The sequence below is a fragment of the Trematomus bernacchii genome, unplaced genomic scaffold, assembly GCF_902827165.1.
Source record: "Trematomus bernacchii unplaced genomic scaffold, fTreBer1.1, whole genome shotgun sequence".
Taxonomy (NCBI): domain Eukaryota; kingdom Metazoa; phylum Chordata; class Actinopteri; order Perciformes; family Nototheniidae; genus Trematomus; species Trematomus bernacchii.
In genome coordinates, this window is record NW_022987851.1 from 5860176 (window position 1) to 5875047 (window position 14872).

The 14872-nt window shown below is 40.1% G+C and overlaps 1 protein-coding gene across 4 annotated transcripts in view; it reads left to right on the top strand.

The window, feature by feature from the left end:
• LOC117468802 (rho GTPase-activating protein 42) overlaps positions 1-14872 on the top strand; it is an 80708-nt gene that overhangs the window by 63081 nt on the left and 2755 nt on the right. For 2 of the 4 annotated variants that reach the window (XM_034113098.1, XM_034113100.1), the window contains 11 exons: positions 227-289; positions 476-550; positions 1573-1657; positions 1831-1889; positions 5715-5820; positions 6016-6175; positions 8131-8281; positions 9301-9702; positions 10777-10933; positions 14369-14431; positions 14536-14615. In XM_034113098.1, coding sequence (XP_033968989.1) covers positions 227-289; positions 476-550; positions 1573-1657; positions 1831-1889; positions 5715-5820; positions 6016-6175; positions 8131-8281; positions 9301-9702; positions 10777-10933; positions 14369-14431; positions 14536-14615 — 1401 coding nt within the window. The remainder of the gene's footprint in view (positions 1-226; positions 290-475; positions 551-1572; positions 1658-1830; positions 1890-5714; positions 5821-6015; positions 6176-8130; positions 8282-9300; positions 9703-10776; positions 10934-14368; positions 14432-14535; positions 14616-14872) is intronic. The other 2 variants (XM_034113099.1, XM_034113102.1) reach the window with 1 other exon arrangement.

Below are 14872 nucleotides of genomic sequence, written 5' to 3' on the forward strand. Positions count from 1 at the left end.
ACACATACATGTCTAACACATGCTTTGTTACCTATAGCTATCTCTGTTCATTAACACAATTACTTGACATACACCCACTCAGCTGACATAGCAGGGCCTTCCAGCACACGGATGTATCTTATTAGTCAGAGCACAAGCAGAGAGGAGAGCATGATATTCCTGCGTGTTGCGTGGTTAACCCAGGAGGTAATTGACGTGTCAACTCGATTCTCATGTTGTATTACAGCGTTTCTTAATGAGGCGGGCTTTAACTTCGTAAGGAAATGCATTGACCTGGTGGAGGATAGAGGTGAGGCATTTCAATCTCTCAGCTTTAATCCGTCAAATGACATAAGTGCAGCCTGACTGTGATTATGAATAACAATGTGTTTCATTCTTTGGTTGAAATAACACATTATACTGCCTCTTAAGCCTTAACTAAACATAGAATCTTTCCTTTTTTCCCCAATCCTTTAATTTACCCCCTGCCATACAGGAATAAATACAATGGGACTCTATAGGATTGGAGGGGTCAACTCCAAAGTGCAGAAGCTGATGACAACAGTGTTTTGTAAGTAGCCCCTAAAATAAGAGAATTGCAGCTGACATCTGTTATAAGTATTTGTCAAGCTTTGATTTAAAATGTCTTTCTTTGTTTAGTCATTCTATGTCTGTACATAAAGAATTAAATTATCAAAGATGGAATAAATACTTAGATTATTAACTTAAGTAAAAGTAGCAGTACTGCAGTGTAAAATACTCAGTTACAAGTAAAAGTCCTGCATTCAAAATGATACTTAAAGTATTTTGAATGCTAATATGTATTACTTTACTTAAGTACCAAAAGTAAAAGTACTCGTTCTGCAAAATAGCTATTTTAAGCACAATATATTTTCATATTTTATATCATAATCAATGATTTCATTATAATTATTGCTACATTTATGTGTTCATCAATAGTAGGTGATTTATATATTGTATTGATTGTCTACATTTGCAAAGTAACTAGTAACTAAATATGTAATATAAATGTAGTGTAGTAAAAAGTACATTTGCCTCCAAAATGTAGTGGAGTAAAAGTATAAAGTAGCAAAATGTGAACATACTCAAGTTATAATACAAGTACCTCAATTATTTACTTAAATAAAGTACTTGAGTAAATGTACTTAGTTACATAACACCACTGTAAATGATACTCACAAGCCATGTAGCAAAACTAACACAATAGATAACAGTTTAATTTTTTTTATTTGACCAATTATTCTTTATTTAGCTTGGTTTATGAACAGCCTATGTCCGACCACAAGTTGAATGGAGAGCTTAGTCAAACGTAATGTGACTGCAGAGTGAGGGAAGAGGTCCTCCTGGTGGTGTGACACTGTAACAGCCATCGGCCTCATAACACTCTGTCCATACCTTATTAGATGAGGCCAAGGTAATCCTACATTGAACAGGAAATGTCAGAATGATTTTTTTAAATACTCTCTCAAGCTTGATTTCTGTGTCACAACGCACTGCTGTCAGCATGTCACAGAGTTCAAAGCTTACTTGTTATGATGCTAATAAACAATAAAAAAAAATTGTTTCCAATAGCAACCAAGGCACCTGTTGATATGGAGCTGGATCCAGAGACGTGGGACAACAAAACGATCACCAGCGGCCTGAAGAACTACCTGAGGTCAGCGCGCCCCATCGGCTGCAGGAATCATCATTATCTCCATAATGCCTCTTTGAAACCTCCCTGTTGTTAATCATTCATTCTTTGCTGCGACTCACAAAGGAAGGTGGCTGCATTCAAAAGACCCGTGTCACTCAGGGAAATAAATGTCAACTCTTCTCTTTATTCACCAGGTGTCTCTGCGAGCCTCTAATGACCTTCAAGCTCCACAAAGACTTTATCTTGGCTGTCAGTAAGTTGTGAAAAGTTACTTCAATTGTCGGTTATAATGCTATATGTGTTTTACCGTTTATCATTGTATTATTATACATGAAGAGATATTCCTTGCTCAATTTAAATACATGCATTAATATGGTAATAATAATTAAATAATAATATCAAATCAATATTCTGTGCAATATATGTTACTGTGTACTGTTTTTCTGTTTTACTTTCTTGACTTCCCTGCTGTGGGCCTAATGAAGGATTATTGTATCTTATCCAACACTGCTAATGAGGAATTTACATACTGTGCTGTTATACATCAAGGAAAGGAAAATGATTAATTGTGCCAGAAGATATCCCACTTTAATTTGAAAATATGAAGATTTTAAATATATATTAACCAAGTGTATTTTCCTTGCATATTAAATATGTGTATATAACTTTTTAAAAGGGAATTAAGTTTGAACTGAACTGCATTTCAAGTGTATTAATTTACCCACCTCAGGGCTTACATGCAGGCCCTGAGGTTGGGAAACCAAATGAGCAAAGATTGAACCAATTAAACCGTCTCTGGAAATAACTACATGCCCTGTGCATCATACACTCTCAGAAAAAAGGGTACGAAAAAGACCTTAAAAAGGTACAAACGCTTGTCACTGGAGTGGTACCCTAAAGGTACAAAAAAAAGTACAAAAACTATGGGTACAAAGTTGTACCCTTGTACATTGTACCTTTGTATGTACCTCAAGGGTCAAATATGTACCTTTTACATAGGTACATATAAATGTACCTTCTGAAATGGTACAAATGTGTCTCTTTAGGGTACCACCCCAGTGACAAAGCTATTTGTACCTTTCAGGTACACATTTGTCCCTTTATTGTACCTTTAAAAGTGAGCATAGGTTTTTGTAAGACAAAACAGGCAAAGATCAGAATATTTTAGTTTAATCTCATTTAATCAATATCAAAACACGTTATCCCTCACATCACTCCCATCAGAAAGTCAGCACATAATATAAATGGCAACTTGCATGCTACAACAATAATCAATAAAAGCATCAATTCATTTCCTACGACCGCTGAAAAATGAAAATACATTTTCAAATATTCACCCATCAATATAGAAAAGCTTCACAATACTTTTGATATACTGATGACCAACAACCCGTCATCCACAGTATATATCAATGGGTGAAACATTCACCAATACAATGAAACACATTTTCATAAATACAGCAATCTATCAAAGCTTCACAATTCTCATTAGTTTGAAATATTCACCAACAATTTGTAATCCACTGCATAGCTATATAAAGATGTGAAAATATGACCAATCGGTGTCATACTGGTCACCCAGTCAGTCACCCAGTCTGAGTCAGTCAGTGAGTCACCCACTCGGTCAGTCACAATATTACTTGGAAATATTCACCAACAATTTGTCATCCACTGCATAGCTATATAAAGATGTGAAAATATGACCAATCGGTGTCATACTGGTCACCCAGTCAGTCACCCAGTCTGAGTCAGTCAGTGAGTCACCCAGTCGGTCAGTGAGTCACCCAGTCTGAGTCAGTCAGTGAGTCACCCAGTCGGTCAGTCACAATATTACTTGGAAATATTCACCAACAATTTGTCATCCACGGCAGGGGTTCCCAACCCTTATTGTGCCAAGGACCGGTAGATACATTAAAAAAAAATCGCGGACCGGTTGTCAATTTTAACTGATTTTAATATTTACTCACCACCAGCAGGTAGCAACAGAGGCTAATTGTATGTAACAGCCTGAACAAATACTAGAACAATATGCATCCAAAACATATTAACAAAGTTTAAAAAATAACCAGTGTTGTTTTTTGGTTTTTCGGAAAACCAAAAAACCGACGTTATTCAGTTTTTAACCAAAACAGATAAATCAACGTTTTGGTTTTGTTTGTATGATTTACGGATAATCCAGTGAATGCTGGGAAAAGGAGGAGAAGGCGCGTGTGTGTGTGTGTGTGTGTGTGTGTGTGTGTGTGTGTGTGTGTGTGTGTGTGTGTGTGTGTGTGTGTGTGTGTGTGTGTGTGTGTGTGTGTGTGTGTGTGTGTGTGTGTGTGTGTGTGTGTGTGTGTGTGTGTGTGTGTGTGTGTGTGTGTGTGTGTGTGTGTGTGTGTGTGTGTGTGTGTGTGTGTGTGTGTGTGTGTGTGTGTGTGTGTGTGTGTGTGTGTGTGTGTGTGTGTGTGTGTGTGTGTGTGTGTGTGTGTGGGTGTGTGTGTGTGTGTGTGTGTGTGTGTGTGTGTGTGTGTGTGTGTGGACTACATCGAGATTAAGATTAAACTAATTTATTTTGGGAACAGCCGCATATATGCCGGTGTCGGACACATCATGCGCCTTGGTGACTGACTGGACATCTCCTTCATAAAACTAATAAAAGGGGGAGTAATCGGGCAGTTCGATGTGTGTGTGGTTAACACGTAGCAGCCTGCAGTCACTCTTAAACTGTTCTGATTAAGTTAAACACAGCGAAGGCGGTGCGTAAAAAGGCACAGCTCTTTACCGAGTATACGTCCCGCTGCCTCCTGATGTTGCAGCCATTTCATGAAGTGAAGGAGGGTTTCCTTCTATAAAACAGCTGCGGGCAGCAGATCGTGAGAGTCCCGGACATTAATTCATAGATCAAGGCAGACTGGTTTACTCTCCTGTTTTGCCAATCCGGTGCTTAAACAAATAGCTCTACACCCCTGGCCGACATGTCCTTAAAATGAAGTCCGAGTTTGAAATATATCTCAAATAATGTGTGCACCACCATTTCCCCACATAAACATAACAGTCTGCAATCAAACGGTTGTCTCCTGTGCGCTCCTCTTCCTACTTGGCGCACCGGTAACATGCTCGTGCGCACAAGAGGCTGAGACCTTAGGCTGAGCCGCCGAATCCCTCGGAACATCATAAAAGCCATTTTCAACGGTTTTCTGGTGAAAGATTAACTAGCTACTGGATGAAATAATATGACTGGTGGCATAGGTGCGAAAATTATATATGATAAAATATTTTTATATATTTATAATTCTGCAAATATTACGATAAACTCACAGCTATTTTGCGGCCCGGCAGTAACACCTCCGCGGCCCGGTACCGGTCCGCGGACCGGGGGTTGGGAACCCCTGATCCACGGTATAGCTATCAAGAGGTGAAAAATGGATCTCTTGGCCTGGCAGAAAACATGACCAATCAGTGTCATACTGGACTTGGTATGCATGGAAATGTTTAAGATATGATACTGGAATCAGCTTATGTACACTTATGTACCTTTTCCGCAATACATATTTCATGCTTACCTTTTACTTGAAAAAGGTACTTATTAGTACCATACAGGAGCACGATTGTACCTTTAAGGGTACATTTGTATCTTTTGTACCTTAAAGAACAAAAATGTACCTGTACTGTACCTTTATTTCTGACAGTGTATAGCCCTTGTGTCATGTTAAATTAATAAGTTAAATTGGTTTAATCTCCACTCAACTACTTTTTTTCACCTCTGCATAAAGTGTCTCAAGTTGAATGTCAATTTTACAAACTAAATTTGACGTTTTAACCACATCTTCAAGTTGATATTTGTTCTATTTAAATTCCTAAAATTCCAGCTCTATGCGATCAAATCTATTGTTAAAATGGAAACATAGCTGCATCGAGATTAACAGGACTATTTTCATCATATTTACGACATTATAATGTTCTGTTACCCTGACCACAGTCACGCCAATAAGATCTTTATTGTCACCATTCTAAAAGTCAATGATGTGACCTAATCGTCATGTTTTTCTGTTGGTACATGAGGCTATTGGTCATTTAATATCCATTTGCCTCTCCTCAGAGTCAGATGACCAGAACTACAGGGTGTGTGCCGTCCATGCTTTGGTTCATAAGCTGCCCGAGAGGAACAAGGAAATGCTGGAGCTGCTAATAAAACACCTCGTCACGTACGTATTCCTGTAATGAATCAGTTACACTGCAGCCCTTTTGAGAGAAGATACAAATTGCTGAGACTGATTAAATTGTCTTCACAGGTCTAAAACAGTTTATAGCTTGTAAAGTACATCCCCTTACCACAAGGTTAACTATCAGTAGAGAACAGCATCTTACCCTTATTAACGCACATGTACCTCCACCTGCAGAGTTTCCGCTCAAAGCCAGTTCAACCTGATGACGGTTTCTAACCTGGGTGTCATCTTTGGGCCCACCCTGATGCGCTCCCAAGAGGAAACCGTGGCTGCCATGATGAACATCAAGTTTCAGAACATTGTGATGGAAATACTTATCGAGAACTTCAACAAGGCGAGTCATTGTTTTGCTGTAAATGTAAAGTATACTTGAAGTTTTACCTGCATAATTTATCCAATTTCTTGAACATCTTACTTTAAAGGTCCCCTATTATACTGATTTTCATCAATATATTATTGGTCTCAGATATATACAAAACATGTCTCTGAAGTATTTGGCTCGAAATACCAAACAGATCGTGCATTGTAGCATCCCATAACCCCCTCTGTTTCAGCCCTGTTTCAAAAGTGCTGATTCTGTGTCTGTTACTTTAGATGAAAATAAGGAGCCACTCCCCACACCTCTCTGAGAGATATTTGGTTAAAAAGAACACAATAGGCGCGTAAACACCGGAGTACTTTTACCCATACTTTTCCCGTTTAGTTCCGATAGTGCCTGGAATTTTGCGTTCACACCAAAAAGAGTACTTAGATCCGAGAACTTTTACCCCCATTTTTAGTGCCTGCTAGAGAGGTGGTACTATCCTGGGGAGAAAAAAGTACCAATTTCGATTGGCTGGGCGAATTGCAAACCACGCCCCGTAAAACTCTGAAAAGTTTTGTGAAGCCGCCATTGTATTTGCTGGCATTAGCATTATTAGCGGGAGTCCCAGCAGCTTCTACTGAAGCCAGTCCCCAACTCCGGGGACTTCCGGCCGGGGACTTCGGGTGGCAGTATACGCCGTGAAGTGGTTTGCGGCCTGCCAGTAAACCCAAAGCAGAAGAAGAAGAAGAAGTGACGTCAGCGGCTTCATTTGCGTAATCTTCCCTCAGGGAACTTATTCCGGTGTGAACGCAATCTGTACTTAGTTCCATGGGGGTACTAAGTGCTGGCACTAAGTGCTGGGCACTAAGTACGGCAAAGTACTTGGTGTGAAAGCGGCTATTGGTGCTCTAGGAGGAGATTCAGGTGATAAGGTGGGCGGGTGTTTCCTTGGTTGGTTATTGGCTAATGGTTACACAACCCAAAAAAACCTTATGACATCATAAAGTGGCCAAAATCTGATCAGCTCTTTTTCATACAGGTTTTTATATAAATGGGTCAGGACAAAAAGAGAGGGGGTCTTTTTTCCTGAAACTTTCGGAATCTCTTAACGCAGAGGGGAGACAAATGTATGAATAAAATACAAAAGTGGATTTTGCATAATAGGTGACCTTTAAAGTTGCATTCCTAGTTGGTTTCACCTGACACTAAATGTGGTTGAATACTAAATGTGGTTGAATACTGTTCCCAACATTGTCATTCTAACAAAGAGGTCAGGCAATAACTGGCCTGTTTCCATCATGCTGTGAGAACCGGTGATCTGACTTAATGCTGCACGCAGCATGAGTCTGCGAGCAGTGAGAGGAGGTTGAGAAGAACCACATGAGAAGTTGAAGGTGTGAAGCCTCTCGCCTGCAGCTCTTCATCTGACGGCTCCCACTGCTACTGACTTTCCATTATTCCCTGCACTATTTTAAACCGCTTTTAAATAACTGTTGAAAATGAACGTTGTCTTGTAGCCGTAGTGATAACGGTGAGTGTTAGCTTCATTATAAAGTTGACTCATGTTTCAGCAGGCAAATCCTTTTATTTGACGCTGTGTGAAATTTGTTCTGGTTGTCTTAATACCACATTCTTTTCCGTGAATGTCTCCACAGAAACCCAATTCATACACTGGAAATACTTTGATCATTGGGCCCTATAGGTGCATTGTGATTCCCAATTTAGCAATAGATAGTTACTCAAAAGAAAAGTTTTCTTAATTGGAAATCTTTTAGAATATTGCTTTAAAAGTATTTTATTGCAAAACCCTGCTCTTACTCTTCCTTTACAAACACTTTTACTCCATTCTTATCGATACTGAGTAGAAAGAGTATTAAAATATTGGTCACAATCTTCAAAATCAAATGCAGTACCAGTCCTCATTAGTAAAGAAGACACAGATTGTGTAGTTCACTAACTAATCAGTGCTCCTTCTGGACCTCCAGATCTTCCACCAGCCTCCGGACCCCAACGTGCCCCTGCCCCAGCCCCAGAGCCGGCCGGGCCCTCGCAGGAGCCGGGCCATCTGTCTGTCCACGGGGCCCCGGAAGCCCCGCAGCCTCTACACCCCGACACTGTGCCTGGCAGATGCAGAAAGTGAGTCTCAAAGTAATGGTTTCCACCACAGGTCATCACACCGTTATTTCCTAACTGGTAGCCTGTATTATTGCTCACACACCTGCGGACACATATTTATGAAAGATGCACCTCATTTAAGCTGGGTTTTCAAATACTAAATTCCAGATTAGTACTATCTCTTCAGAGAAAAGCATATTGTAGCTAACAATTTTTTTCATTATCATTCAATCTGTTTACTATTGTATTGACTAGTCGGTAAGAGGTATGACTTAAAGGTCTTTTATATAACAACCTGTCTGAAAATGAGCTGATCAGATTTTGGCCACTTTGTGATGTCATAACGATGTTTTGGCTTCTGTAACCGTTAGCCAATCACCAACCAAGGTAACCCCCCCCCCCCACCCCCCCACCCCCCCCCCACCCCCCCCCACCTTATCACCTGAATCTCCTCCCAGAGCACCATTGTGTTATTTTTAACCAAATATCTCTCAGAGGGGCGTGGGCAGTGGCGCCTTATTTTCATCTAATGTAACAGCACTTTTGAAACAGGGCTGAAACAGAGGGGTTTATGGGATGCTACAATGATCTGTTTGGTATTTCGAGCCAAACATTTCAGAGACATGTTTTCTATATATCTGAGACCTATATGAAAAACAGCATATTAGGAGACCTTTAAGATGCTGAAAGCATGTATTAATTTTTGGACGGACTCTATAATTTACAGTTTTTTACTATGTAAAATCTGAATTTTCTTTAAAAATAAAAAACATCTATATTGATTCTGACTTTTCTACATCCAACTCAAAGGTTTATCATTACTTTGAGAAAAAAGATTATTCATTTTCCCCTTTTAGAAGTGTAGTTATGGTCATTTGTTCTGGAAATGTCATTTTCGAGCCTGAGACCTGAAAAACAGGGATGGGGTTCAACAGGTTAAAGATATAATATATAATATATTTTTTTATCCGCCATAACATATCCACAATTAATTCCCGGCTTAGTAGGTTTTAATGATGGCTGTGTGGGCCTCTTCTCTGGCCCCTGCATAGGTGACACTTTCAGCAGCAGTCCAAGCAGCACCCCCATGGGCAGCATGGAGTCTTTGTCCTCTCACTCCTCGGAGCAGAACAGCTCCTCCAAGACCGCTTCTTCGGCTCAGGCCAAAGACAAGTCTCTGCTGGACCTGCGCAGAACGCCATCGCTGCTCTCTAACGGCCCCAGGAGCGCCATGTGGGTCAGCAGCCCCGAGTCCAGTTCCAGGGAGGAGGGGGGGCGGACAGACGGAGAGTCAGAGGACGCTCTCAGCCTGTCCTCCATCAGCATCGCACCCAGGCTGTCCCCTGCTCCCAAAAAAGCCCCGCACTGCCGCATTGACCTCAAGCCAGCCCTGCTGAACCGCTCTGCCGGCCCCTCTCTGAAATCACTGCATATCGCTAAAGGTAGGACGGCCATCAGGTGATCACAGTTTAAAGGTCACCTATTATGCAAAATCCACTTTTTCATGTCTTTTATACATACATACATGTGTCCCCTCTGTGTAAAGAGATTCTGAAAGTTTCAGGAAAAAAGATTCGCTCACTTTTTGTCCTGATCCATTTATATAAAAACCTGTCTGAAAATGAGCTGATCAGATTTTGATGATGTCACAACCAGGGCCGTCCCTCCCTAGAGCCCGATCACGCAGATTGCGTGGGGCCTCACCTTGCGGAGGGGGCCTCACCTCGTGGAGGGGACCTCATCTTGCGGAGGGAGCCTCAACTGAGCCGCACCTATGCGCTTATGTCGACGCTCGCGAAACAGAGGGCCTCATCATATAACTTTGCGTGGGGCCTCATGTTGGCCAGGGACGGCCCTGGTCACAACGATTTGTTGGCTTGTGTAACCATTAGCCAATAACCAACCAAGGTAACACCCCCCACCTTATCACCTGAATCTCCTCCTAGACCCTAGAGCACCATTGTGTTATTTTTAACCAAATATCTCGCAGAGGGGCGTGGGGAGTGGCTCCTTATTTTCATCTAAAGTAACAGACAGAGAATCAGCACTTTTGAAACAGGGCTGAAACAGAGGGGGTTATGGGATGCTACAATGGGTGATCTGTTTGGTATTTCGAGGCAAACACTTCAGAGACATGTTTTGTATATATCTGAGACCTATAATATATTGATGAAAAACAGTATAATAGGGGACCTTTAAGCTTGTCTGACAGTAGTTTATAGATTGTGTTTCCCTTGCAGTGATAAAGTGGAAAACAACCTCCTCAAAACTGTCATTTCCAAGACTCTAATCTATACAGCAGATACTTATATCGTCATAAATTATTCCTCTAGGACTTAATACTTTCAAACACTGACAACACCCCTTCTTGACTCAAGCATTATTTAAACAGCAGTGGGACAATTGTATTTTAATCACTCATTTCAGTTGCTCTGTGCAGTATGTGAGCTGTTTAATTATTAAACGTTAATGTCTTTGTGTCATGTACTTGATATTTGTTGTTCGTCTCCCTCAAGGCCACAGGAGCTGCTCTGGATCCGTCCAAAGTCTGTCCACACTGGAGCCCAACGACACTTCAAAGCCCACCGAGCACCCGGACCTCCCCCCAAAACTAGTGATGCGCTGCAGGCTGGACACCTCAGTCGGCAACGGCTACCAGAGACCTGGCTCAGTGTAATGGATTTCAAAGAGCTTATCATTGTGCTTATTTAACCTACTATTCCTTACGAATTATGATATCCACTCCAGTGTAATGCCGTTGGTAAAAATCTTATCTTGTGGACTCACCTAAAACTAGTGCAGCAGCTAGTTGAAAAAAACTATTTGCCTATTGGCACGGTATTCTGATAATTGGTTAACAGTTGCTATTTAGGTTGCAACTAACGATTCTGTTCCTTGTTTACTTCCTAGATAAATCGTTTGGATTATAAAAAGTCACAAAATAGTGAACAATATAAATCTCCAGTATCTTAAAGTCCAAGGGGGTGTCTTTAAATATCTTGTTTTGTCAGTCCAAAAGATAAAGATATTCAGTTTAATATGATATACAAAAAAAGTAGGATATCTCCAAATGTGAAATTGCTCAAAACAACATTTTTGGTAATTCTTGCCAAAGAAATGACTACTATTTGCTGCAGCTTATCCATAAAGCAAAAAGGCCAAAACGTTATGTTCCCAAGCTCTCAATGTGACGAATTGCTGCTTTTCCTTTGATTCATATCATTCTAAATCTAATAAAATAAGTGTTTGACTGTTGGTCGGAGAAAACAAGGGATATAAAGCGGTTCTCCTGGCTCTAGTCGAATGTAATGTTTAGTCTTTCCCCACTTCCTGGGCAGGAGTGGACAAAATTATTAATTGATTATTAAAAAAACAAAATAACAAAAAATAGTCCTTAGTTGCCGACCTCTGATTTAATGGATATATTGTATATATAAGGTCTGTTTGTACGTGTGCAGTTTCATGTGCCCCCACAAAGTAACTGCTAGTCAATAAGACATGAGGACAATAGTTCAGCAACATTTCTCTCCATCTTCCTCCCCCTTTCCATGTCTCCCCTGTGAGTCATCAGCCTCCTACTCCTCCGTGTGTTTATGAGCATCGAGCATCGAGAGGTCTCTGAGATCAGATGAGCATGTGAGAGCAGATTTATGTCTTTCCTCTGTGGTGGGAGCGCTGCCTTTAATTACGCTCTGCCTGCTCCTGGGTTGATGTGACCCAGCAGCAGTCTGCACTCGTTCTCCCGGGACAAATAGATTGTTTGACTTGCGCAGTCTGAAAAGCCAGTCACGCAGTCTCTCTAATCATTTCCTTGCGTCGCACCCTCCCAGCTGGCCCCGGGCTCCATTGTCCCCTTGACTGCCAGGTTGTTGTGAGCGGGGTCAAGTGCAGCCTTGTTATATAGTTTAACTCAATCCAGCACTGTGTTGCCCGGAGGAAGGAAACCTCCTGAATTGTGTCATTAAGCATTTTACCACGTTCTAAACAATGAGAAATGCTGGAAAGTGGAAAGACTCGTATTAGATTGAATTTCTCTCTGGTGGCAGCTTTGCTGATTTTATAGTCATGATTTATTAAAACTGATTATTACTCTGATCATGTGATTACAGGCAGTGGTGGAAGAAGTACTTTACTTCAGTGAAAGTAGAAATACTTTGGTCGGAAAATACATCATTACAAGTGAAAGTCCTGATTTCAAAATGTTACTTAAGTAGAAGTATAGAAGTATTGCCAGCTAAATGTACCTTTAAGTACCAAAGTTAAAGTACTCATTATGCACCATGGCTGTTTTGAAAGTATTATAATACTATAGAATATTAAATGATCCCTTCTTTTAATTGCTTACAAATACATATTAAGACCATTTCCGATTTTGTATATCTATATTGGTGTTAACGTACTGCATTATATCATATACCATTGTCATATGTTGTATATTGTATATTTAAACAGTAGCTGGAAACTATTAGTTTTAAATAAATGTAGTGGGGTAAAATAAATGTTCCAAAATGTAAGGGAGTAAAAGTATAAAGTAGCATTAAATGGAAGTACAAGTATGACTAATAGTACTTAAGTACAGTATTTAGTTACTTCCCACCACTGATTACATGGCATATTTAGTGTGAATGCTGTGCCACAGCATTCTACTATAGTTCTTCAAATCTTTATTCTTATTTCAGCCAATACTTTGGCTCTCCATAACTTCAGCTTACTTTCAGCTACAGAAACCATTCAAATATTAAACTATTCAGCCTTTTCAGGAATCGATGGAAAACCTTCAACCTTTTAAAAATATGTTATACTTTTTGAAATATTCAGCTTTTTAAACTCTTTTTTTTAACATGGAAGTCAATGGGAGGAGCCTTCAAATCCTCTTTTCCTACACCTTGCGCCAAATGCTTCTCCTTCCACATACTTTCAGCTAGACACTTCATTCCAACTTTCAAATGATCACAAGACCATCAGCTATACTATACTAACTGTTCTTCAGATTTTTGATATCTTTTACACTTTTTGAGATATTTAACTTTGTTTGGAGCTTGGTAGAGAGGCCTTTTTCAGATTTTAACATTAGTGTGGATGGAGCAGCTCGTTAAGTCTAGAGTGCTTTGATCTCAAAATAGAGTGCAGGAGTGCTTGAAATTCTCCACAAAAAATGTTTTAAACTTGCCATAATTCCCAAACCCTACACTCCTCAGACATATTTTTTCATGAAAAACGTAGGAAAACCTCTCCTAGGTTGGAAAATAAAAAAAAATTAAGAAGAAATATTAAACAAAATGCCTCTTGAGGGCATGATGAGACAAAAAGTCCAGCTAGCTCCCAATTGATTCCCATGTTAAATTTGTCCGGATCTTTCTTCAGAGCAGAGAGAAGTACACTTTAGACAAACTGCTCCCATCTCCACATTTTACACACAAAACCAAAAAAACAAACATATATCAGTTCATTGGGGTTCCCTGATGCTCACGGTCTGGTAATTTTTTGATAGGAGCCATAGTTTTTGAACAGGTGGCAAAATTGTCAGATATAATCCTCAATGCATTCTTAATGGGACTCAGTGCTGCAGTTGATAAATCGTCATAAGTCGTCACCATGGTAACCTTTGATCTCTGGGTTTACACACACAGGTGTTTGTAAACATTCATTCACTACTACTTACATTTAATATCTTTGTTTAACTCCTTCAGCCTAATTTCAGCTGCAGGAACCATTCAAATACATGATGGGAAACTTTCAACTTTTTCAAAATATGTTATACTTTTTAAAATATTCAGCTTTTTAAAGTCTTTTTTTAACATGGAAGTCATTGCAATGCATTTGAACTGTAACAATTTTGATTCAAATAATTTCACTTTTCTGCATTTCTCTGCTAAGTTCAGCAACACACTTACTTGGTTTTTGTAGCAGCTACCATTCAGCTAATAAAATATTCAGCTTTTTCTGCATTTTCAGCTAAATTCAGCCACAAATGTTCACAGTTTACAGCATTCACACGCATTTTCTGCAGGAAATGCATTTTCTAGTTATCTCTGGATATCATTTCAGCTGTTTACTTTATCCAAAATACAGTCGAGTGGACTGAACTTGTTTTTCTTCTTGTTTCAGGGTGGCTGCCAGAGCACTGCTGTTTGAAAATGCCTCTTCCCCACAGTCTGTTCCAGTGGGAAGGTGCAGTAAAAACATCACATTTTCTCTAACAGCTCTACCAAATCAATCACACTCCCATCATGTCAAATGTGCCATTTCATTGCCTTGTTTTGTCGTCTTTACAGGGACGCCAAGGCGATGTATTCCTGTGAGGCAGAGCACAGCCACGAGCTCAGCTTCCCCCAGGGGGCGCACTTCTCAAACGGTGAGCGCTGCCATTAAGGGGCAAACATTAAATGCTTAAGCTGACAGAAGGGCTTACAGCGTCCTTGCATAGGCTGATATGACACTTGGACAGTGTAAACACACACAGACTGTTGTCTGCTGGCAACACACAGCACAGGCTTGGCTAATTCCCAGTATTATGTGGAGGCACACAATCACTTTGTCCTAATGTTAAACCCTTATCTGCAGCACTTAAGTATAAACAGCCTGAATGTTTTTTTGTATTGCTTCTTGCCT